This window comes from Dichomitus squalens (genome assembly GCF_000275845.1).
Source record: "Dichomitus squalens LYAD-421 SS1 unplaced genomic scaffold DICSQscaffold_7, whole genome shotgun sequence".
Classification (NCBI taxonomy): domain Eukaryota; kingdom Fungi; phylum Basidiomycota; class Agaricomycetes; order Polyporales; family Polyporaceae; genus Dichomitus; species Dichomitus squalens.
The window spans coordinates 1,388,580-1,412,350 of NW_006766889.1; the positions used below are offsets into that span (position 1 = coordinate 1,388,580).

General features: G+C 57.3%; 5 protein-coding genes across 5 annotated transcripts; 3 read left to right on the top strand and 2 right to left on the bottom strand.

Annotated features, from left to right (window-relative positions):
* Nucleotides 1-257: 257 nt before the first annotated feature.
* Nucleotides 258-1,430, bottom strand: DICSQDRAFT_55321 (uncharacterized protein; the record flags this gene model as incomplete). Its single annotated transcript, XM_007364033.1, has 6 exons — nucleotides 258-391; nucleotides 450-663; nucleotides 724-980; nucleotides 1,075-1,129; nucleotides 1,178-1,315; nucleotides 1,368-1,430. Coding segments are annotated over 6 exons (861 nt in total), but the record flags the coding sequence as incomplete, so codon positions are not given.
* A 716-nt stretch (nucleotides 1,431-2,146) lies between these two features.
* On the bottom strand, nucleotides 2,147-2,779 carry DICSQDRAFT_179482 (uncharacterized protein). Its single transcript, XM_007364034.1, has 3 exons — nucleotides 2,485-2,779; nucleotides 2,330-2,417; nucleotides 2,147-2,270 (listed from the first exon to the last, which is right to left on the bottom strand). Exons 1-3 carry the CDS (start codon nucleotides 2,704-2,706, stop codon nucleotides 2,194-2,196), a joined length of 387 nt encoding a protein of 128 aa, XP_007364096.1. The 5' UTR covers nucleotides 2,707-2,779; the 3' UTR covers nucleotides 2,147-2,193.
* A 1,697-nt stretch (nucleotides 2,780-4,476) lies between these two features.
* On the top strand, nucleotides 4,477-6,362 carry DICSQDRAFT_42968 (uncharacterized protein; the record flags this gene model as incomplete). The annotated part of the gene is made up of 5 exons (XM_007364035.1): nucleotides 4,477-4,512; nucleotides 4,571-4,629; nucleotides 4,683-5,136; nucleotides 5,419-5,852; nucleotides 5,918-6,362. Coding segments are annotated over 5 exons (1,428 nt in total), but the record flags the coding sequence as incomplete, so codon positions are not given.
* Nucleotides 6,363-7,836: 1,474 nt separating this feature from the next.
* Nucleotides 7,837-16,281, top strand: DICSQDRAFT_83311 (uncharacterized protein). The gene is made up of 15 exons (XM_007364036.1): nucleotides 7,837-8,516; nucleotides 8,657-8,910; nucleotides 8,966-9,046; nucleotides 9,108-9,124; nucleotides 9,180-9,220; nucleotides 9,284-9,299; nucleotides 9,355-9,442; nucleotides 9,704-9,745; nucleotides 9,809-9,848; nucleotides 9,910-9,927; nucleotides 9,990-10,028; nucleotides 10,087-10,525; nucleotides 10,577-11,258; nucleotides 11,444-16,198; nucleotides 16,260-16,281. The coding sequence occupies exons 1-14, from the start codon at nucleotides 7,929-7,931 to the stop codon at nucleotides 11,949-11,951; spliced, it is 2,853 nt and encodes a 950-aa protein (XP_007364098.1). The 5' UTR covers nucleotides 7,837-7,928; the 3' UTR covers nucleotides 11,952-16,198; nucleotides 16,260-16,281.
* A 1,484-nt stretch (nucleotides 16,282-17,765) lies between these two features.
* Nucleotides 17,766-18,865, top strand: DICSQDRAFT_55330 (SRF-TF-domain-containing protein; the record flags this gene model as incomplete). Its single annotated transcript, XM_007364037.1, has 2 exons — nucleotides 17,766-17,996; nucleotides 18,074-18,865. The coding sequence occupies 2 exons, from the start codon at nucleotides 17,766-17,768 to the stop codon at nucleotides 18,863-18,865; spliced, it is 1,023 nt and encodes a 340-aa protein (XP_007364099.1).
* Between the last annotated feature and the right edge of the window lie 4,906 nt (nucleotides 18,866-23,771).

The window sequence follows — 23,771 nt, forward strand, 5'->3', positions numbered from 1 at the left end:
CTTTACGGGGCATCGAATCGTGTGTACCTAGTCCTAGATCTCTCATCACTGAACAATAAACTTCGTACTACGACATCCGTGGTCACTTGGATATGTGTGCGCCCACAATACGAAGCGTCTAAGAGACGGAGCACACCAAGTACATAGGTTCATTCATCCTGGGCCTGGTCATGCTAGTTTTAGTCCCAGATAGGACCGCGACGAGAAATAATATCAATGTAGTCGATCCACTGCCTTGATTACCAGTGGCAGAATGCCTAATTACTTATATTTAAGAACACAAAACGACATCCATGAATCCACTCACCTCCTGTCGGCAGTGGGTATCGGGGGCGCCCCATGGTCGACAGAAAACCATTGACGATCCCGCTATGCGCAGATATGCAAATGTCTGGTTGGAAAGTGTCAGCATCCCGCCAAAGAGCATTCGATCTAGGTCTTGTGCTCACAGGTCTCGTTGTCAGTGCTGAAGATCCGGTCCAAGACGATGTGCGCGCGCTGTGCGACATGTTCCTTTGTCTCTCGCTTATCCGCTTGCCAGATCGTATCTTCCTCCTTAAATCCTTCCTCAAACTCGTAAACCGGAGGTGGGAACCTCTGCGCTATGGCGCTCCTTGTCGAGCGGAGGTCGCACGTATGCTCACCGTACTCCTCACGCAGATTCTATGTACACAGGACGCGGACTGAGTAAAGATCATCAACCTTCGCAAGGGGGCAGCTGACCTCAAGGATGGTGATATGAAGCGGCCTCCCTTCAAGGAAGTCTGCGTCCACGAATGTGTCGTGGAATGTACGCAGTGCCCGCTGGAAGGGGCTTCCATAGTGCCTCTCAGGCAAAGGAATGCCGTGAGCCCTTTCCTTCTTCCACGCCTGGCGCGCCGCCTTGGCTTGTTGGATACCGACATCAGTCAACTCCGGATCAGGACCCCAAGTCATCTCGCCGTCTCCGTTCAGTTTAGACCAATACCTGTTAGCAGTGGCTCAATAACCCATCCGCCACCGCGCCACATATGGAAAGCAGGCGTACTCATCCCAAAGCTAGAAAACTTGCAGAGTCGGTTGCAGCCTTAGTACGAGAATTCTCCCTCACCTTCGTACCATACTTTGCTTCCGCGACGTTGTCTGCACCCTAGATGAGCAGTGACATGCGCGAAGAGCTCGGGTACCACTCACGAACGCCTTGCCCGTGGCGAGAGAAGTAGAACACCTTGTATCTAGTGCCAGATGGGGCATCTGCATTCAGTGTATCGATGCGTGCCTGAAATGTCTTCCACCGTTGTGGCGAGTCGTCCAGCAATCCAAATCGTGGCGGAAGCTAGTACAGAGTCACGAAACGTCCAGAGCAAGAGTACGACGACGTGGCTTACTGCTCCAATGGCTGCACCGTCCGCTGCTGGATCATCCTGTGAGAAGAACCCAGTCGCGATCTTGCCAGGTTGAGCCTCGGTCAGACTTCCTATATATTCCTTCTGCTCTAATACACACCGAGTAGTCTCTTTGGGGGTGCTCCATGGGTATCCTGGTCCTGGACGATGCTGGATGGAGGAGATAGACGAAGAAACCAAAACTGAGAAACCCGATGCACCGTAACCTGTTTCTACTGAAAATGTCGATGATCGTAGTCCACATCAGAGGTGTCCTGAAAGCTGTAACTTATAAGCCTGTAACGACTCTGGTGAGGAGTCAAGCGCGCAAGCCGCGGCGGCACCTCTTGCGCGTGTCGAGACTGCGGCGTTGTGAACCCGCCCTGATCCATCAAGTCTTCACTGCGCTATACGTAGACGAAAACTCGTATTAACATCTTCGCACGCACGCGATGGGCACTAGAGAAACAAAACTCTAATTGTGGCGCCTGCCCCAGGCGGGCGGAGGCCATATATATAGCACAGGCGTGTAGGTTACCAGGAGTCCAAGCTAATACTACAAATGACGAAGATACAGCGATAACAATACACTCGGCCTGCCTAGGGGGAGTACTAGCGTCCTCAACACGTTTTGGCTAAGGACGACATTGTTTTTGGTTGGCGAAGAGATACAAGTTACGAATCAGGGAGCGCGTAGGCACCCCAACCCCGGTTCCGCTCGAGGGATTGGGTATGGGCGTGGATGGAGGCAAAGAGTGGGCAAAGGAACGGTGCGTCGCACACGACGCGACGCGTTGGCGGCAAAGGAGGAGGATCAACTAACGTCAAGTTAGTTGAAGTCCCACGAGACGGTGAGGACGCCAGTGTCGAGAGAGCCGAGCTCTTGGAAGAGCGAAGGGCTCATGTCTGCAAAGGCACGCAAGGTGAGCACTGAGAAGAAGGATAGGCTGGAAAGAGCAGCGTACCGATGTCGTTAGCGCCGCAGCCCGGGCATTCGTCACGGACAATGGCAGTCGCGGTCTTGCCATTCGCGGTGTTGGTGATTGTGACACCCTACGAGATGGATTAGCGCATTAGCGGAAGCGGAAGCGGGAGGTGAGGCAGACAGGCGAGTACGAACCTTGTTACAGTAGCCGCCATTACCGTAGATGTCGGCCGAGATGGCGATAATCTTGTCGCTATTGACATTGGTCTCGCCGCAGGCACCAAGGCCAACGTCGAACCATGTTCCACGACCGATGCGGGAACGCTTCGCGACGGAAGCAGTACCCTCAGAGGTGGGAGCAGCGAAGGCAGTCGCGGAGAGGGCGAGGAAGAAAGCGATGGCGGTGAAGGGCGACATGTCTAGTAGATGGATAGGCGGAAGCGAGTGACAGTGAGGAATAGCGATTAGGCGACCGAGAACTATGTCCGACAAGAAGGCACGAACCGAATGGCACCGTTGAACCACCTTGCCTCCAAGTTCGCTGGGTTTTTATACTCGATCCAGGCCCTGCATAACGCCTCGACGTTGTAGCCGCCGCAACACATTTTGCGCGGCAGGATAGCAGTCCATGATGGGGGTCTAGAGCCGTCGTGCAAAATGCAAAAGCTCTTGTGGTAACGGCAAACCACGGAGCCGTAGATTCGACGTGGTCGACAATTTGGGGTGCATGACGGAGATAAAAAATTCGACCGAGTAGTGGCTACCGAGCTCCAACTGCAGCACCCTGTCGGGAGCGAGCGGGGGTCCCAAACCTCGAAGTGGTGAAGCTGGGTAGCGTTTTGCCGGAAGTTACTATGGGTGCCAGTGGACCTTCACAGTCATGTGCAGTCAGTCCGCAGGCAGCATCCGCAGGCTAAGACAGCCCCTATCAAACGACATACCGAACGAGGTGGGGTATATCCAGTGAACTTCGTGTAATGAGCATCGCTATACTTGGTGCGAAAGCATCGAGCAGAATCTCTCGCCCTATCGAATCATTCTGCTCCCCTGACGTATGCATACGTCAGTGACACAAAGTGGGGTACAAACGAGAGAAACGTCTCACATAGAGGCTGTCAGAGGCCCAGAAGCCCGCAGGAACCAGCAAGAATGGTTAATTCGTCCGAACATGTGGAGAGTAACCCACTTCGCAGATTTGCCTTATACTCCTGGCCCGCACACTGTTCAGACTTCTCGACGAGGGTTCTTGAGATGTTCTTGTCAGAGCGTCGCACCTCAGAATCTCCGTTCCTGCTCGCGGCAGTTTGATCGCCACCGATGAAGGCAAATTGTCTTTATGTAAACCAGGGCACCGACAACGATCTGTCAAGGATTCTCGGGGTGCTGGGAGTAAGCGCTGAGCTGTCGCTAGAACCTTTGTTGAGGAAACGGCGGGCGTCGAGCGGGGCGGGGGGATCAAACATAAAGCTTTAAAGGGTCAAGATAGGTGAGTCCCTCCACATGAGTTCTCCACGATCCATTGCGAGGTTCGAATGGTCTGGCCTTAACATTCTGAGAGCCTCAAACGGGGCCAACGTCACTCGGACATACCTCTGCTGGCATCCGCCAAGACATTGCTGGTGTATGTACGTATTGACGAACATTCCACGTCCGATCAGCAACAATACCGAAGAGTTGGTTCCTGTGCCGCGCCAGGAAAGCATAACTCCATGAGTTGCTACTCGGCATTATCGAGACCGTATATTGCAATTCTGCGAGAGTAGCAGATACAGAGGAAGAAAACGATGGAGTCTCGAGCACCGAGTTGCCGCTGTCGCGTTGAAGCGCGCGTACTCGCAACACTGCCACAGGGCGTCTGTCCGATTTCCTCCGCATGGCCGAGACTTGCCTCATGAACGAGAGCACTCTCCCCTATCCTCGCGACATTTCATTCAAAACCTAGACTTTGATCTCCAAAGCCACTCTATCCGACTGCTTGCGCAGATTAGGGCATGCTAGGGTGCCCGATGTGCCCGATATGAAGTAGTTGAACAGTAGCTTCCAGGACCTTCGAGAAACTACGATGGTCCTGAGTCCTGCAGCGGTAATACATGTACATCCCTTGACAGGCTCTATATGGCACTGCACTGCAGCATCCGACTACACCTCCACTCCATTTACCCCCACCTCGTACACGACTGACAAATTATGCCTTTGAACTATTCTAAATGGGACAACCTAGAGGTACGTTGAGTAGTCTTGCTTCGCGTCTTCAGCGCCGACGCCGTTCGCTGGATGACAGCTTTCGGATGATTCCGACATCGAGGGCCATCCGAATGTAGATCATCGTTCGCTCGTCCGGTACGCTCTCATCAGTTCTCGTTTCGACAAGGTTGACTGATCAGATCGTGTAGATGGAAGCAACGCGCCATTCACGAGCAGCGCGAAGAGCGCAAGCTCCGCATCGCCCAGCTGAAGGCCGACATCGGAGTCAATGAAGTCCTCAGGCCCCGCCTTGCCGCTATCGCCCAGGATGTTGACTCGCAAGGTCCCCCGCACTTCTCATCGCTCGTCGAACGGTTCAGGACGAATCCTGCTCCCGAAAAGCCACCAACGAATGCTCCGGACCAGAAGACGTATGACGAAATGCTGCTGGCGCTGATGCTGCAGGTGTGGGAGGAGGCGAAGAAGAAGGGCGTGGGGAAAGACGATCCGAAGCTTGGGGAGGCGTTGGTTGAGGGTTTGAAGACGCACCTCGTGAGGATCGATGAGCACCAGGAGAAGTTGCGGAAGGAGCTTGCGAAGGAGGAGGCGGAGATGCACAAGAAGATTACGTCTGAGGATATTCATGAAGGATTCGACTCAAAGGTGAGTGTTATTTCCACTGAAACATTGCCTCGTCTGTGGCGTATGCGCCCAAGGTAGCCATCCATTGGTGTGATGCCGACACAACAACAGTATCTGTGCGATGTGGCGAGCTATGCTATTAGGACATGTGCGCACATCTAGAGCTGCGGTATGCGATCACTCTAGGCTTCAGACCACAAATAAGCAGAGGCACGCCGAGACTGCGTGACAGGAGAGGAAGCGTTTTCTCGACCAGGTTCCTGTTGTGAAGTAGACTAGTACTAATATCATAATCGCATGCAGTACGTGCCGCCAAAGCCAGCGCCGCCCCCTGTCAAGAACGCTATCCAAGACAAGCCAAAGAACACGGTGACGGAGTTCGAGACTCTCAATCCCAAGGGCGTCGCCAGTGCACCCAGCACCAGCTCATCCGGGGCATCATCATCAAAAGCCCCCGCAAGAGACGACGACGCCGATGCCGACGAACTGCCCGAGCTCACACCTTCTCTCGAGGGGTTCTCGCGCATCCCTGTCCGCGCGTACGAGCAGTCATGGGAATTCATTAAAGCGCACCGTGACGTCTACGTCCCCGGCGCGTCCGATGCACTTCTCGTCGCGGCGTTCCGCGCGCAGAGCGACGGGAACCCGAAGTGGGCACTTCAGTGCGTGCACCAAAGCCTGCTGCTCCAGTACTGCGAGAAGCTCGGCAAGGATGGCCCTTCTATGTTCTTCCGGAAGTACGTGCATCATCTCTCGTGTATTCCTTTGTGACAACCAAGCTTACACGTCTGCCGCCACACAGGATGACCTCGGGTGACCCCCGGGCGACGGCGGTATTCGAGAAGGACGTCCAGGACACGTACGCGCACCTCGTCGAGCGGGTGCGGATATCCAAGGCGGAGGAGGCCGCTGCCGCAAGCGGCGAGCAGATCCAGCTCGTCCCCGAGAACCCGGACACGCAGATCGGGTTCAACGTCCCGGACGGGCCGCCCCCCGAGCACCTCGAGCTAGAAGGGCCCGGGTTCGAGAACGTGAGCGTCGAGGACGTGAGGAAGGCGCTGCAGATGCAGTGGGACGTGTTCTCAGCCTTCGACGAGCGTCTGCAGAAGGCGCTGCGGAGTCAGAGCCTGGACGAGGTGAACAAGGTGCTGGGTTCGATGAAGGTCGAGGACGCGGAGGAGGTCGTGCGGCTTCTCGACGTCTCTGGCATTCTGAACTTTTCGGAGTCCGGCGTCCGGGACGAGACGGGGCGCGGGGAAGCGGATGAGGGCGGGTCTACCGAGGAGGACGGTGAAGGGGATGAGGGGGGTGTCGAGGAGGAAGACGGAAACTCAAAGGTCAGCGAGGTTGATTGAGCTCGTTGGACAGATCCAATGTGGTTTCGTAGGCACGAGAAGTGAAGTCATGCACGGATGGTAGTTTGTATGATATTGCTGTGAACTTGCTGACTAGTACTATCAGGCACGCACGGATCTACATATGTGCAGTCAAGTGCCGTTTGAGAAGGATTACGACAAGGCTCAGATGAACTCAGTTTCCTGGTCACGCGGCGGAACGTCGCCGCACGCATCTAAGATGTTGCTCAGCGATAGATAACGCCGCAGGGCTATGACAAGCGAACTGTTCATCACAATGGACGCAGCTGATGAGGCAAACTGGGCCATCATACCTCAGAAAGTCCATGGATTTACGGACTGAGGAGTGATTGCACGAGAAGATATTCCGTGTCATGACCTAACTCCGCAGCGAGGGGTTCACCATCTCTTCCACCTATAGGGATGACTTTCTGGGACATCTGCAAGCCACCGATCACTAGTCAATGAAAACGACAATCAGTGGAACAGGAAGGTCTGTGGTCTCCGCGACGATTGAGTGGACAGACGAGGCTGCGCGAGCCAGGCACCGGGTCTGGTATACCCGATCTGAATGTGACCGGCTAGTGATGTGTGGACAGATGGGGTAGCATGTCTGCCGTACGCCCGTCGGTGTGGATGACAGTCGGATGACCACGTGCATGTCAAGCTACTGAACGGGACTGCCAAGGGCAGGCCCTCGCTCGCCCAGCGGTGTGCCGCGTGAGCACCGAAGTCTGTGCTCGGAGCAGCACATGTTTTTTTCCTGGGGAGGGAGGCTAGCCTGAGACGAGTGGAGATGCCAAAAGGGTCAAGAGGGTGGGCGAAGCAGGAGTGGGAAGCCCAAGATGGGCTAGTGCAGAACATGGATGATGACGGGATGTCAGTGGACGGGGGATATCCGAGGGAAAGGGCGACTCAGTTGATTGAGTAGCAACCTGTAAGCAACCGGATCGCATGAACCTCCCTGCCCGGTTACTTACGTCGAAATGACCATACTCGCTGCAATAGGAAGACGCGATAGGCACAGACCGTTGCCCACGGCGCGTGCACCGAGCAGAATCAGTCTGTCTCACCCCCACACTGCTCCCGCCGGCGCACGACAGTGAAATATAGCGGCCTTTGCTGCCATGCGACTGATCTTCCCTTTCCTCCTGCGCCCTTGCGCCCTTGCGCCCCCTCCCCGCCGCCGGTCTCGTTGCTGCCCGGGCGATCGTGTCGGTAGGCGGCACCCGTGACTCACGCTACGCTAGACTCGATCGTATCTTCAGGCCGCGCGCAGCCACACCCGCTCGTGCATCTAGAAGCGTCATACGACCCTAAAACACTCTTCCCCTACACGCTCGAACAGACGTACAACCTCCGAAGTGTTCTCCCTTGAATGTATACCACTCCGTTCTAAACCCCAATGACCTTGACACCCTCCACTGACGTCCGTTCTCTCCCTTCATCCTTGTCGCCATGATTGTCCGTCCTACACCTGGCAAAATCCAGACTGAACGCATGCAATCTCAGTCTCCCCCTACGCGCCGTCGCGCGAACAGCACCAGCGCGACGCTCGCCCCTAAACAAGCCCAGACGACCAGTCCACCCCTCCTCCCTCAGTCGCCGCTTCTGCAGCGCTTTGCTGCCCAGCAATCAAAGCCTAGCAATCGCGTCCCTACGACACCCACCAATGCTGACGGGCCCAGCGACACCCTCACCCGCTCAGGCTCAGGCTCTGGTTCTGGCAAGCGCAAGCTCTTTCGCCTCAAACGTCCCAGCAGCTCGAGTTCCTCCGAGCCACGCTCCGCCACGCGCGGCCGTTCGTACCAGATGTTGGGCCACCACTATGGCCTAACACTCGGCGCTATGAGCATGAGCGTCCTCGACCCCCCCGCCCCGCCCCCGCCTCGGCCTCCTCGAAACCCCGCGCGGAGCAACCCCGCGCCACGGCCCTCGTCCTCAGGCGGGCCCGCGCACAAGGCTCCACGGCTGCACGCGGCCGTGGATGAGCGGAAGCCGAAAGTATTTGGAGACAGTGCTGCGGACTGGGAGTTTCCGCTACCGGTGAGCATACCCTGCCGTTTACCTGGTCCGCGTCCCGTCCCCCCCACGACTTCATTCGCGGGAGAAGGGCCCGGGGCCTTTGTCCGGCATAGTTCTGACGTCACATTGTCCATTGTTCGCGTGAAACTGTGCATGCGTAGCGGGGATCCGAGTTCCCATTGCAGCGGAAGAAGAGCAAAAGCCGCAAGTTCGATCCTTCGCGGATCACACAGGACGAGAGCGCGAAGAGCGATGTGCAGTTCTCGACCGTGGACCGCACGATTCTTGAGGAGCTGCGCCAGAAGATCCGGGCCAGAGAAGAGCAGTTCGTTACCCGGAGCGGAAGAAAGTACCACGCGTTCTCTCCGGCAGACGTGCCGTACCCGCGGAGCTACGACAGGCAGATGGTCGACTTGTGAGTGCCAAGCTGCTCGTTGTATGCGTCGGCACCGGAGGCTGACTCTATCAAGGGATGTGTGGGATGACTTGTGGCAGCTGCAGCTGGGAGGCAGCATCACGATGCATGTCTTTCATACGCCTCCGGCAAGAGTGTGGGTCTGCTCATCCTGGTATTCACACGATGGAAGCGCAACTAACGTCACATCCATCTAGGCTCGATCTAGGATGTGGTACGCTTACTTGACGGCTGGCTTGCCGAATCCATTGGGCTGAATGGCGTTTCAGGAACCGGGACGTGGATTCTGAACGCGGCTAGGGAATGGAAGGTACGTCTTTCATGTATGCTTCACGTTGAAAGAAGACATCCTTACATCGCGGGCGCATCGTAGGACTCTTACTTCGTCGGTTCGTGACATCTGATTGTATGTAATGGGCCCGTGTTTCTCAACATCTAGCGCAGGTCTGGACGTGGTGCCTTTACATCCGGACTTACTACAAGTGGGTTGCTTTGACCTGGCGGCACGGATTACGTGGGTACAAGGGAATTTGTGAGTGGTTCGTTTGTTCCTAGCCGTATACCCCTTCGATCGCCTGCACGTGAGCTACTGCTCCTGGACGCTATAACCTCGGCTTATCACCCGCCCTCCCGCTATTCCTACCCTACATGACCCCCGTTACAGTCTGAGGACGAGAACACTCTCCTTCCCTTAGTGTCGAACTCCATGTATGCCGTTGCCCATACCACAAGTCCTTGCCCTCTACCGCGGTTATCTTTCCGAGCGTTTGAACTAACCGGCATGCCATGCTAGCCTGGAGAGCCTCCCATTTCCGAATGAGGAATTTGACTACGTGTGAGTGTATACCCAGGACGATCTTTGCACGTGAGATCTGATCTGATTTACGTTGAACCACAGTCGGCTTACTCGCGTCGGTCGCGGCGTGCCCGAGGACAAGGTACGTTACACTCGAGATCGGCGATCACTCCACGACGGACTCTGACGCATTCCTTCCGCAGTGGGACGCCTTGTTTGAGGTACGGCACCGAACGCACCACCTACCGCTTTCCGTCGACCCTGACAGTGCGTTCCGCGATAGGAAATCACACGTGTCATGAAGCCTGGTGGCGCTTTCGAAGTTCGTCTACCTTCCTTTTGCGTAACCAATGTATTAGGCGATCTGACATGTCGAGCAGATGTGGGAGGAAGACCTGCACTTTCCGGGCCACCGGGGTGGTGAGAGCGTCCACATAGTCGAGTCTCCAGGACCGATGCATCCTCCGACCCCGCCCCACACGGACTCGTCGCACTCGTCTGAGCAGGAGAGGTTGCATCATCCCACGTCGTTTGCATTACGATCGCAGCGTTCATCGTTAGCCTTTAGCTATTCGTTCGACGACGTCACACGAGTCAACCGTCCCATGTTCGAGGACACCCAACGTCCAATCCATGCTTCACAATCTCCTACTAATGGTGCCCAGACCTCCATGCTTTTCCGCAGTCTCGACCGGCCTCCGATGAACCCCCATGACCACTCGTTGCTAGAGATCATTTACAACGAGATGCACGCCGCACGATTCATCAATTTAGAACCAGTATCGATGATCGCGAATCTTCTCCCGCTGCACTTCAGAGGTTGGTAATTCAACATTCAAGCAGAGCGCAGCTGAACTCGAAGCCTTCCAGATGTTCGAGCGCCGCCTCCCATCATCGTCACGTTCCCACCTCTGCCCGTGCCTCCCGTCTTCGACGACCGATCCGACGGTTCCCCGGTCACGACACGCCGAAACGTGTTCGACGATCCGTTCGTCGAGGAACCACTTCAGGTGGAGAGTCCTACCGAGTTCGGAACCTTCAGGTTCTCCCAGTCCCCCGTGTTGCATGCCCGCGACATGGTTGATGGGACCCCTTACGTCGGGATTGACACAGCAAGATACTCCGGCGTCTCTCCGTCCGCTTTTCGACGTAAAACTCTTCCGTCGACCACCGAGCAGGCAGCGCATTTTAAGCAGCGGCCTGACAGCCTTCCTATGTCCTCCGACACCCCTATCTCATTAGCCAAGCTGCAAGGCCATATCGCAGCCGGACGGAACCCGCTCCCGAACAAAACGATCAACTTCGACCCGCGGACGCTTAACCTTCTCCTCACGCTCCGGGTGAACGAGGTGCTGGGCTGCGCAGAGCCTATGTGGGATTGGGTGGTAGATTTCCAGGAGAACGTCGCGCGTGGTGGGGAGAAGGCGGGTTCCTCAAGCGTGTCAGAACACATTGCGCTGCGGCCGCGCCGTCGTCGCCGGCATCCCCAGGAGGATGCGCTAATGAGTCTGACGCGATTGGACTTCGATGCCTTACTGAGACGCTTCGAGCTGTGAGTCGCTCCTCCCAACCCCCCTCTGCACGTCCGTCTTTTGGCATGCGGTCCCCTGGTGCGCGGTCCTTATCGGTGGGTTGCGTACCATGGGGCCGATTTGTCAAAGTCGCCACACACCACACCGCCTCGAGAAGTCAGTGCTAACGTTTATTCTTGCCATCTCCGCCTGCTTCCACACGCAGGGACATGAAGGCGCGCATGTATCTCGCTCCAGCCCTCGAAGACCGCCTGGGCTGGCCAGCCTATCCTGTCACTCCTACCGAAGAACTCGAGACCTTCGAGGCGATGTGCGCGGCCTGGGCCGGGTACGAGCACCGTCAAGCCGGCGCGACCATTCGAGGAAGCGCATTCTTCAGGTCCAAACGCAGCCCATCGCCCCCTCCTTTCCCTACGCCCCGCCACAGCACGACGTCTGATGAGGGCGAAGCGACAGTCCGAGGGCGTAGGGGCCTCCCCACAGCTCATTATGCGTCTCATGCACAAGGCCAGACACATATTCCAGCAGACCCAATCCGGCCGGCCTTCGACGGGCTGTCGCGACGGCAGAGCGCGCCCGAGAAGCCTGTGAGCCATCTGAGTCGGCCGAGCACGGACACGTCGTCGTCGTCCCTCCTCTCCGAGCCAGAGCAGGAGCACCCACCCAGCAGCCGGACCGGACGCATCTTCGTCGCCTGGAAGGCGGCGTCGTGATGTCCGCGGGCGAACGGGAGGGAATCCGCGCCGCGCGGTGTCCCCTTTCGTTCGACTTCCGCGCCGGGGATGCGGCCTGGTCTCTCTGGTGCTGGGGCGCACCATGTATGGGGCCGCTGATCACTGCTGCGGTGCCGCAGATTGCGTCCGTGTCGCGCGAGCTGTTCCCAATCCTGGAGCTTCCGTTCCCGCCCGCCTCTCCGCGGAGGAGAGGCGCCCCTGCTTTCTTCTCTTGGAGTCATCGTCGGAGTGCGAAGGCAAGGCCAAGGAAATCCACACGCTATATCCGGACGCTGCGATGCGTGCCCCTCCTCACCCGAGCGCCGCCGCCCTGCCCTTGCTTGGCGCTCGACCACGATACCCCCTATCCTGACATGCGCACGGGTTTTCAAGATAGGGAATGCGCGAAGGACATACAGAAGAAACGCGAACGTCAAAAGCCTTCACAGGGTAGCACCACGACTACAGTCGAGCCGCTTGAACTCGTACCCAGAAGGTTTCTATCCATGACTCAGATCGTTCACATCCCGCTCGTCCGTCCGCTTCGCTCAGATGGGGGCCGCATCTGGGTTCAACCCCCAGACGTCCTGCTGCACGAGCGCACCCCAATTCGGACCCAGGACCCAGATCCCTTGCAGGCTGTTCGCAAAGGCTCTGTCTGTCTGGGTGCGTGCCTCCCGTCGCCGCGGCTTCTCTGCTTCCCTTCGTGCTGCTCATGCTCTCATTCGCGGCTTCGGAACTTCGACGATAAGATGCGCGCGATGGGAGGACAGGGGACGTTGGCGCGCTTCTCGGGTTTTCTCATGGCTGCCGCTACGTCCCACTTTGTCTCCGCCGGATTCCCTCTGCGCTACCACACCTCATATCTGCCGCCTTGCACATGATCACGCCGCTGAGACCAGACCTCGTTGGTTCACGCCTCTGCTTCACGAATCTCTTCCCACTATCTGCTGTCATTATTATGAATTATTTATTGTACTTGTCCGTCTGTGCTGTTCGCCCAGTACGTCTGTAGCGCCAGCCGCTGATGTCTCTCTAGCCAATCGTCCGTTCACGTTCGTTGTCGCCGTAACGTGATCTATCCCACATCTATCCCACATCCCCCACCGGTCCACTATCTATACTTCATCCACCAATGTTCGCAGTCTCCGATTTGTACGCCCAGCAGTCTCTACCCTGTCTATCTGTACGGTGCAATTCCATCACGATTTCATGCTCTCGTGCCCCCTCGTACATTTCACCTGCAAGCGACCGACGGACGGCTCTTATATGCCTACGTATCATGTTCTACGACCACCGCCCGCCGATCGCCCCGCGTCACCGTCAGCAGAGGGACGCCCAGCACAGTCCCCTTCCGGGATGGCATCTCGGGCACGCCCTCCCGTCGAGGACGGCTAGAAGCCCGCACCGGGCGCTTCTCCGCATCGAGTGTTCTCAGCCTGCCCTTCCTGGCCTGCGCTCCCAACCTGCGGCCTCGCTACGTCGTCTGCCAGATATGGCGTCGAGCGACCCATATATGGGCAGGAAGGTTCGTCGCAGTGGTTTGTCCCCCGCTTGTGTGGCGCCGCTGTCCACCGTGGCCGCAAAATGTCGGAGAAAGTGAGCCTATGGTATGCACGTCCGCGAGGCTATACGTGGGTGGGTGCTCTCGAAGGGGGCACCTGGGCGGTCGGCGATGACGACGCGCGATGTGATGAGACGTAAAGGAAAGCGCGATCGTCGCGTTCTCGGTTCACATAGACCGGCCGACCGCTGTGCTCGGTATGCTATCTAGGTCGGGTGTAGTTATGGACCGGCATTCTGGCGCTCTGCTGCGAGGATCGAGGCATGCCGGGTACGATTCTGAAGGGGGTATCGAGGACCGGGGGTGGCGTCTGCCTCCGTGATAGCGTTTGCCGAGCATCCGTGATTCGAAGCATTGCTCCATAGCTGTCGTCAGTGCTGACCGATTGCGGCGGACGCGTTTGGGGGCAGGGTGAGGTGAGGCGAGCCTGACAAACCACCCATCCCGAATTAATGTTGTCAGACGTAGGGAAGCGCCCCCATACTGCCCTCAAACTCGTAAGACCGCCTAGATCTTGCGAATCGTGTGATGATACGGAAGATGTGCGGGCAGATCGTGTCGCAGTTGCACGCATCGTCGTCGCAGACGTATTGTGCCCAGACGGTCCAGGCCGCTCGATGTGGCCGCGGGTGGTTACTCTCGAGTTTCGTGCACACAGTGGGCGCGATCGTGCGTAGATCATCGATACCACGAGACGTAGGAAGGTGTGCCGGACGTATCCTTATCGTTGCCGCAACGCGCCTGACCCGCCCACGCGCGCTCTAAGTCCGCTGGGCAATAGAGAGATTTATACACGGTCAAGGCAAACACATGCAGCAGCAGAAAGCGAAGAGAAGACTCACGCACGAGGTGATCGCTGCAAGGGAGACTTGGTCAGCGCTGGCCACACCAAACACTCGGGTCACGGCCAGACTAGCACTAGGGCCGCACACGGGCTCATTTCACCCCGGGTGCACTTCGAAGCCCTTCGATTGACACCTCCCAGATGCCATGCTCTTCCCATGGAAAGGCACAACAGCGGGCGCGGTCGCAACCTCCTTGCGTCCGTGAACGGGCGTAGAATGCAAACCCTGCGTTATTCGAAATCATATAACGAGTGTAAATCACGTCATGAAATCACCATGATCATTCTCGCCCGCACGTCCGGAAGTATACTATCTCAGCCTGGACAAACATGCCACTTATTCGGGAGCTATTTCGAATGAGAACACGAGAAGGTGAGCGACCTTAAACTATGCGCTGCCTGCTTTGGCAGCCACTCGACGGCGAAGAGGACGAGGCGAGCCGCCGGCTGCCGCGGCAAGTACTACCTAATCAGGCACTGAGCGTGAGTTGTGCGCAATGATGACGAGGCGGCAGCCGACGCGGGTGATACATTACAGGCAGTCGCCAGGACGACGGCGACCGCGCCGCGTGGCCCGCTTGACCCCCTTCCAAGTTCCTCACGCTCTCCGGCCGCGCGGGGGTGCGATTTGCGCGGACGCGAGCGGGTACACCGAATACGCGTGATGCATGCACAATATTAGGCCACCTGCCATAATCGTCCCTCGGGAAGATCGATTGGCGGGCGGCTGTTTGGCATGGCAGCAGCAGCAGCAGCACAATGGGATTCGGGTCCTTGGCCACGGGTATTCGTTCGGCGGCGTGGGCAGCCGTCGTCCCAAGGCGGAAGCGCGGGCCCACTGCCCTCCCACCGCTGCTACTTACTGCTCCCGCTTGGACATGAATTACGCCCGGTGCCCCTGGGGCCCGGCGGAGGGGAGACTCTGTTATTAGTGCGCGTGTGGCAGCCCTCAGTCGCGATCGAACGAACGGACGGCGACGCGCAAGAGCAGATGTGGGAGCGTTGTTCAGAGCATGGATAGAACGACGGACAGGGTCCATGCTTCTGACCCACCGCGTGTGTAGCAAGGAGACTGTCGGGACGACGTACCGCCAAGAAAGGAGATCGCAGAAGACGAAGGCCCCGATAGTTCAAGGAGCCTGCGCGTACTGACTCGGGTGCGGGGAACTGCTGCAGCACAGCTGCAGCCGACACGGATGCCGCTCGAGGCTAAGAGAGAATACCGGTCAGCGCACGGAGTTCTGCCGTCCGTCCGTCCGTCCGCTTAGTCGGAACGCGCGACGCGATCTACGGCAGCCCTGCATGCCACGCTCCAGCAGGCCGAGCGGGGAAAGAGGGGAAACGAAGACAGGCGACCGCACGCCGCGCGGCGATGCCTGGGAGTGCCTTTTGCCTGTGTAAGCAACCAGGATCCCGGCGGCAAACGGACCTATGACGCAATGGCTCACTGAACCGTCCTCGCCGATGCTGCACCGTCCGGATTCTCCAGCGAAGTTGTGCCTGCGGTAGCCTGCGTGCGGTGAGTCAAGCGAGATATAACGAAGTGCGAAGCGCGGTCACCAGTTCACTGCGGCGAATGGGGAGCCAACCGGAAGAGGCGTTGACGCGGCATATCTCGTAAGAGAACAGCGCAGAGGAGCTGCAAGCCACGGATATAATGTCGGAGAAGTGTGGGTGGACGAGAGGCGCAGCGACGTAGCGACTGCGCTACGGTGAGCGAATGCGTTTATATGAAGTCGAGTGAAGGGGGCAAGGACGGGCTCTGAGAAAGCCACACGTGGTTAGTCGTGGATCGTTCTGGCTCACGCTGAGTGGGTCGCCGTATGCGGACAATTGTCACTGGATATCATCACGATCAGCTCTGTGGATATCCATGGCGATATCGAGCAGGCGGACCTACGTAGTACGGCGGATGGGCACCCCGAGAAGCCAGACGCTAGTCTGGGCGGTCGAGCAGCGGCTATGGCGGGTCGGCCGTCGAGTACAGGCGTACAGCGACTGTAATGCGTGAGAGCCCGGATCAAACAGCGGCCAGATCTGGACGCCAGATGTCAGCACGGAATGTGCGGTACCACCCGTGCTAGCGGTGTGCGCTACAAGGAGGCTGGCCCTGTTTCGGGGTTCGATGGTCGGTGGTCTGACCCGTCTAGTGACAGCGCAACGGGGCCAAAATCGGGCACGGGGCACTGACGTACTGGGCACTTGAGCGGGCGGGGGAGGTTTCGATTTCGGTGTGTCAGCGCGCATATGGTAATTCAGGTGGTCGCGTTCCGACGCTGACAGAAGCAGGGCATCATGCAGCTGATGTCTGACAGAGTGCATTCCTCCACCCCGAGAGAGGCAGTCCGGGTGCGTGAATCCGCCACATGCCTCCGCCGCAGGTGTGGCATGTGCATCAGGAGGGGCTGCCCAAGAGCCTCATGCGATGCGTGCGCCGGGACGAGGAGGACTGCTGGGACGTGGGCGGGACATCTGGCACACTGGGGCCCGCCGCCGTGCACTCGCCGGAGGAGAAGTTCGGACGCAAATTGGCACAGCGCGCATAAGGAAAGAAAGTTGCCGTATCCGGAACGAAGCAGGGTACGACTGCCGGAACCAAGTATAGCGCGATTTGATTTGTGATGCCTGTGCTGGGCCAGACACGGCCCTCCGCAGCTGCGCGGTGCCGCCTGCCGGTGCGCGCGAGCTGTGCGCGAACGGCAGAAAGGCCTTCGCGACGCGCGTGGTGGTGCGCAGAGGGCGCGCGAATGCGCGAGGGGGGTGTGGAGGGCAGGGGAGAGAGGTGAGGGAGGAAGGAGGAGAGGGACAGAAGAGTGTCGCAAGCGAAAGGATCTGGGCGCATGCCTAATCGGGGGGCAACGAGGTCGATCTTCGGCTAGCTCGGGATGGAAGGAGGCCCGATACGGCGATGTTGGTGCTGGATCTGGCTGCTGTGCCTTGCTGCGAGAGTCACGAGCGGGTGGAGAGGGCCGTGCGTGGGACAGGGAAGGAAGGAGGGCTTGACAGGGAAGCGGGCGGCCAGGACGAGCACTAGGCTTGTCGAAGGCGGTTGGGTGATAAGATAGCGTGAAGTGGCGTGGGAACGTCGGGGTGTGCCGGGCGGAGGATGGCGTTGTTTGTTTGATGGGTATATATGGGAGGGTGAGCGAAAATGGGAATCTTATTTCCCTCCCAGAGCTGCTCTCCATTTCTGGTACGCGTCCGAATTGGGGGTGCTCGTCCTCCCAACTCGTCCCGGCCCTGTCTTGCTCTTAACCAGCTCATGGCCTTTCGCAGAGGCCAGCAACCCCAATCTGTTCCCAGTCAGCACATCCCGCCTCCCTATTCCAGCTCTTACGACTCCCAGCAGCAGCAGCAGCACCCGCAGCAGCCCATGCCCCAGTCCACCGACGTCGGCTCGCCCAACATGTCCAACAAGCGCGCCCGCCACGAGCTCGACCAGAGCGCCGTCCCCAATGACGATGGCTTCGTCCACGACCCCGACGCGGGCGACAGCGGCCAGGATGACGACGACGACGAGGACAAGCCCAAGACCGACAAGAAGGCCGGCCGTCGGAAAATCAAGATCGAGTTCATCCAGGACAAGAGCAGACGTCACATCACCTTCTCAAAACGAAAGGCGGGTATCATGAAGAAGGTTCGTAATCCCTTACACTTTTTCGTCGTGCTCCAACGCGTACTCAACATCTCTCGCGCGCGCGTCGCGTCTCTCAGGCATACGAGCTCTCTACCCTTACTGGCACACAAGTACTCCTGCTTGTCGTGTCTGAGACAGGTCTCGTCTATACGTTCACCACCGCGAAGCTTCAACCCCTCGTAACGCAACCCGAGGGCAAGAACCTCATCCAGGCGTGTCTCAACGCGCCCCATGGCCAGCTCCCTTCCTCTCTGCCTGTCGGCACTCCCATCAACCGCACCTCTATGCCCATGCAGCACCCACCTAACGTCCCTGGTGGGCTCGCGATTGGTTCCGCCTCAAGTACCAAGGAGGATGAAACGCAAGAGGAGAGTGAGGATGCCCCCACATCAGGCGACGCGTCAGGTCGCGGCAATCCTCGTAAGCGCCGTCGCGCGTCCTCGTCCGTAAATCAACCCCGAGGTAACACGTCTCCGGTCGTGCCTGGTGCGTCTGGCGCGCCCCAGGCTGGCGCACCTAGCCAGTCACCGCACGCTCGTCCAGGTCAGATCCCTCCCGGTGCGCCCCCAATCACGATGGCCGGCGTACCTGCCCCGATGCCCCTCGAACATTCCCCGCGCCAGGGTGGTCAAGCCGCGCCGCCGCCAACAAGTCCCAACTATGCTCAACCGCCCGGTGGTTATCCGCCTCCACCTCCAAGCGGGGACCCCAACATGTATGCGCACCAGCAACATGGTGGCTACCCTGGCGCCCCTCCGCCTCAACCCTATGGGGGCTTCGGACACGAAGGTGCGCCGGCGTCGGCTGTGAGCCAGAACCCTTGGGCCACGCCGGGAGTGCAACACGGAGGGCAGTACGCGAGGAGATGACACGACCTGGACGCTCGATCTGCGGGTGTGGTTGACTAGGCAGGACAACACACGGACCCTGCCATCTGGACAAGGCTTGCTCGTGTGTGGTATTGCTCTCATGACCGGTTACTGTGTAGTCCCTTAACGCTCCGTCTGTATATAACGTGCTATTGGCGGTTCTCATCCTCGTCGTTTTCTTGTACGAATCCTATTCCCCGCTTCTTTCCCTGCTCTACCCTGTTCCGATATCCTTAACGTCCTTCAGACTTACCCACACATGCTTGACCTCTTCTTCACTTAACTGAGCCCTGAACATACGATACGATATTCTCTTGCCGCTTCTTGTCTCGTCTGCCATATGTGACATCTTACTGCGGCCGCAGGTCCGAGTATTAGTGTCCGAGTAGTGTCTGAATTTTTCAGCTATCGTAGTCGTCAATTGTCCCTGTCCTCATACTCTAGCTACTGTGCTTCGTGTTTCGTGCGCGGCGAAGTATGAATCGAATGGAATTGTCGCAATGTACATATTAGTCTCTCCTCCCCTCTCGAATGAATACCACACGAACGTACTTCATGTGTGCAAAGGAGCTGAAAGTGTGAGATCGCGACCGATGATATCGCGGGAGGTGTGTGCATACATACATGGGGTCGATCGACGTGCTGCCGTCGGTCCGCACAGATCGAGTATGGTCGCGATCGTGCGTGGTTGCCCTGAAGTAGATCCTTGGTGTATCAGGGTCGCGTCTCGCTGCTAATATCGACTGTCGAGCTCGACGACAAGCAGGCACGCCACCGTCGTGAACAACTCGCTGCGCGTGAGACTGCTGGTGGAGCCAACGACGGCCCCGAATGCAAGCATGCCTGGGTCTGCCGCATTCGAATTCATTTCCGGGCGCATGTCGTGTTCGCGATTCCCCACTTCCCCACATCGCCCCGATGCGGTCAAGGCTCCATCAATCTCGCAGAAGATTCAACGGGATCGCTCGCGAATTCCACGGGCTTCTCGCAACCTGCCTCGTTGGGTCTGGCGGGTGTCTGACCCCGTCTCACGCCCGTGCCAGCCTGAGCCTGCGCATCAGAGCCGCACGGGGAGCTTGACCGTTCCAACGCTGTGGTACCGCTGTACCTGTACGGCCGTTACCCCACGCCGGCCACGCTGCGCTCGCCGGGGACCTGCACGCAATGGGAGGTGCGCCTGTTTTGACTTTGACTTTTAGACCTGCGCTTGCACGACACGTAGGCGGGATACACGCGGGCTGCGTCCATGCCTGCCTCTGAATCGGACGATGGTTCGATGTTGGTGCGATTTCGGGTGTGGGGCGATATTGGTACATATACAGTGCGGTGCTTCGACGGGGAGAGATTGGGCGATGGCCGACGATGGGAGATGATATCGGGCCTTCGCCGGGCAATATGGCCCCAAGCTTGACCTTCGCCTTATCCGACTCGAGTGCGAGACTGGCTTGCCGTACATGGTCGCTGGCGGTGCGTGGCAAATCTGGCGAGGGACCGGACTCTCTTTGGGGTAGGTAGGATCGGAAACCGTCCGATGTGGTCTGCAGTGATGATGCGGGAAGATGGACACTAACTTGACATGAAAGATACCCGTGGCCAGAGTACAGTTGACGTACTGATTCTAGGTGTGGCATAGACCTCGTCGTGTCAGTGGGCGAGTATGTCAACGACTGTACCTGACAGGACGCTAGATGAAGTAGCCGTAACTCAAATGCAGCACGTCTTGCGAACGAGGGTAGTCTAGGCAGCTGCCTCGCAATCGCGTAAGTTCCGCAAGTGTCGGCATCAGGATGACGACTAATCACTTCCTTAGCAGGTCCTGCTAGGCCTTATAACTCTATGTTCTTCTCTGCCCTCACATGCAAGCCCCCTGTTCATCTACGCGGACTCGCCCTCAATGTACTACGGCATCGACCCGGCGGGGAGTCTTGGTACGGGATCCGAGAGAACCGGAATGGTTGGTATACGGTGATGTCATCAAGTTTGCGATTGGGCGCCCTCCTATATATGGTTCACCGCACAACGTAGAGCGGAAAGCTGCCAACTCGAACTCTTTCGCGGTGAAGACGTCTCATTGGTGGCTACCCCTGGGCTTGTACTAGGTCTATGAAAAGCAGAGGAAAGTCAGCTTGCTGAGGTACGCAAGCGTATGAGACTTAATGGCGCAGCAGAGCTGACATTTCCTCCTCGCTCTTACAGGGGCATGATCTGAGGCACGTTGATACAACACCCAGTTTCACGCCTTGCTGCAACCTGAGAGGGACATCCGGATTGCGTAAACTGCGATCTCTCCAAACACCTAAAGGCGATTGTCATGAGACGTCGAGCAAGGCAGCGATTCTAATGGGACTATATCGTGATGAGGATATAGTGTGCCATGTGTCTGTGCACATTGCGCATGAATAATACTCGTCAAAGGCGATAGCGCAGCGAAGCTAGCCATTGAAATCTCTACGCTTACACGGCCGTTGTGGACTAGAATATGTCAAGGCCTGCAGATTCACGACCCTCTCACCTTCCCCCGCATATTGGCGAGCTCAGCTGTACCTAAAACACCTTGCATCGCTCGCTCCGTTCATCGCAAAAATAAGAGGTGACGGTTTTGCGATACCTCTGACCGCCGCGGCCCCTGACGTGTCGTAATTTCTTCCGGACACCTGCGAGTTCGGGCCAGTTCCACTTCTTGACCTAACAAAGTATAACAGCAGCTGACATTTTTTGCAGCCTTTTCCTTTTGCCTCCCCCAGGAGTCTCTGTGAGAGTGTCGTACTCGGCGCCTCCCTCTTGCTCCGCGAACATACTTCGATGACGACGCGTGTCAGCTGCTTGACTAAAGCCGGTCTGTACCCAGTCACTCCCTTGAACCTATCATACGAGAGCAATTTTGACGCGGTGAACACAAGACTTATCTACCAACCAGAGGCGATCGTGTATCTGGACACGACTGAGGACGAAGTGCGGCGCTGTTCATAACTTCTAAGTGAACGTGCGTTCCGGTGGACGTCCTTGTAAGTCAAAATCTGAAACCATATGCAACCATCGCCCCGACGTTGAGATACCGTTCCCGTCCCGGACGTCGCGCTCGAAGACGTGCCTGCCGCTCACCTCCCTTCTTGCACGCTCTTCTAACCCGCAGACGACCTCCTTACAAATGCATCCACATTCTCATTCACGGAGTACATGTACAACGGGATGAGCACAGATATCAACTGGTACGTCTTCTTGGACATTTTTGGTGGCAAGAACTCGGCGATTAGTGCGGTGCCTCAAAACGCGACAGCGTACAATGTCCGCGATATCTTCGTCAACTCGCAGGTTTGGACATCATGGGTTGCTGGATAGTGTGGGTGCGGGAAGTGATCTGTTGTGGCGGACCTGCTTGCAGGCGTCAGGAACCAAACGACAGCGTCTCCTTCATGTTGAGCATGTTCGACTCCTTCATCAGTCTTGTGAGGCTCCAGTCACAAGCCCCGTTCTGAATCTATCACTAACCACAGATAGCAGAGGACCGCTTGGTAGGCTACCCTAGTCATGTCGACCCGCTTGTGAGGAGGTGCATGAGTGGTACCACACAACATATACGGAGAAGCTGCAGAGAATCTAGAAGGAAGTTCATCCTAACTGCGGTATATGACCATCCCCTGGGTTTCTCTGCCGCATGAGATGAAAGGTTTTTTGTTGCCGTCTCAAATGAACAAGGAACGAAGACTTACCCTCTATGAGGACACCGCGAAACCTGGCGCTACTTACAGACCCTTGGGCATCGTAGTACAGGCGTACTGACAACGCGGTTCAACCTGGGGATATCAGATGCGGCGAAGCGCTCCATCAGTCGGAATAGACATGATTACACCGTGGTTTGATTGGAAAGAGAGAAGAGAACAAAGAGAGGAGAGAACATTGAAAACAAGAAGCACGATAAACTTCCTGCACTTTTCGCGGTTTGGCCATTGAGGTTCACGGAGATGTGGCGTGTGGCTGATCCTACCGTCCGCGCCATGCTCACCTATATGGAAGTATCCGTGTATCGGTGGAGGCAACACACTCGAATGTGGTCTGACAGAACAGTCCTTGCTGTCAATGGACCCGAGCCATCGGCTAAGGGAAGATCGGCTGAGTCGGTCCTCTGAGCATCCCGTGTTAGAGTCACGACATATAAGCACTTGCAGACGAGGAACACTCAGCATTGGCATCCAGGAGCGAAACCAGATGATTCTGGGTGAGTCACGCAGATCAAGGCTGCAAGGACGGTTGAATTGTGGCGGTGGGTCAAGGTAGAGAGCCTTCAAGGGAGACGTACTAGGTTCGGTTTTCTGCAGTGGCCCATTAATATTGCCCACTCATGGCTCCCAGCCTCCTGGTTGTTCGTTATCGTGACTTCGATGGCGGTAAACTAGAGATTGGTGAGCATGGTGATGATGATTGGATGAGAACACGTTGAAAGTGCGGCGGCCTCGCATGCGGCCGTTAGCGCTCAGTCATCTCTTTTCGGTTGCTCATTTCGCCGCGCGCTTGAGGAGCGCCTATATACGGCTGCTGGAAATCGCGTTCTGTATCTCGAGCACCATCCGGGCATTTTTTGTCGAAACGTGCAAGGGTATTTAAGGGCACTTGATCTTTAACATATTCTATGTACGGTTGCTGGCGGCGTTCGAATGGAAGAGCGGCCCGATATACCGCTATGGGCGCTACCCTGGCCTCCAAGCGCTCTGCGGAACGATCGGAAGCCAACTTAGCGCGGCTCGAGGTTGACATCATTCAAGCCAAGCCCGGGTAGCCTGTGGTACTACTCGCTCAGCCTCAAGCAGATGGCGTGTTCATCAGGGGCGAGCATATTACCATCACCTGTGCCACGTCGAACCGAGATTGGCTACCATAAACCCCTCCCTGAGGCCATCTGACGGTTACT

Coding starts and splice junctions, on each gene's coding strand:
- DICSQDRAFT_179482 (XM_007364034.1), bottom strand. CDS start 2,706: ATGTCGCCCTTCACCGCCATCGCTTTCTTCCTCGCCCTCTCCGCGACT. Junction 2,418..2,484: donor ATGGCGGCTACTGTAACAAG/GTTCGTACTCGC, acceptor TCCATCTCGTAG/GGTGTCACAATCACCAACAC. Junction 2,271..2,329: donor CTGCGGCGCTAACGACATCG/GTACGCTGCTCT, acceptor GTGCCTTTGCAG/ACATGAGCCCTTCGCTCTTC.
- DICSQDRAFT_83311 (XM_007364036.1), top strand. CDS start 7,929: ATGATTGTCCGTCCTACACCTGGCAAAATCCAGACTGAACGCATGCAA. Junction 9,443..9,703: donor ACGTGGGTACAAGGGAATTT/GTGAGTGGTTCG, acceptor ATGCCATGCTAG/CCTGGAGAGCCTCCCATTTC. Junction 10,029..10,086: donor AGCCTGGTGGCGCTTTCGAA/GTTCGTCTACCT, acceptor CATGTCGAGCAG/ATGTGGGAGGAAGACCTGCA.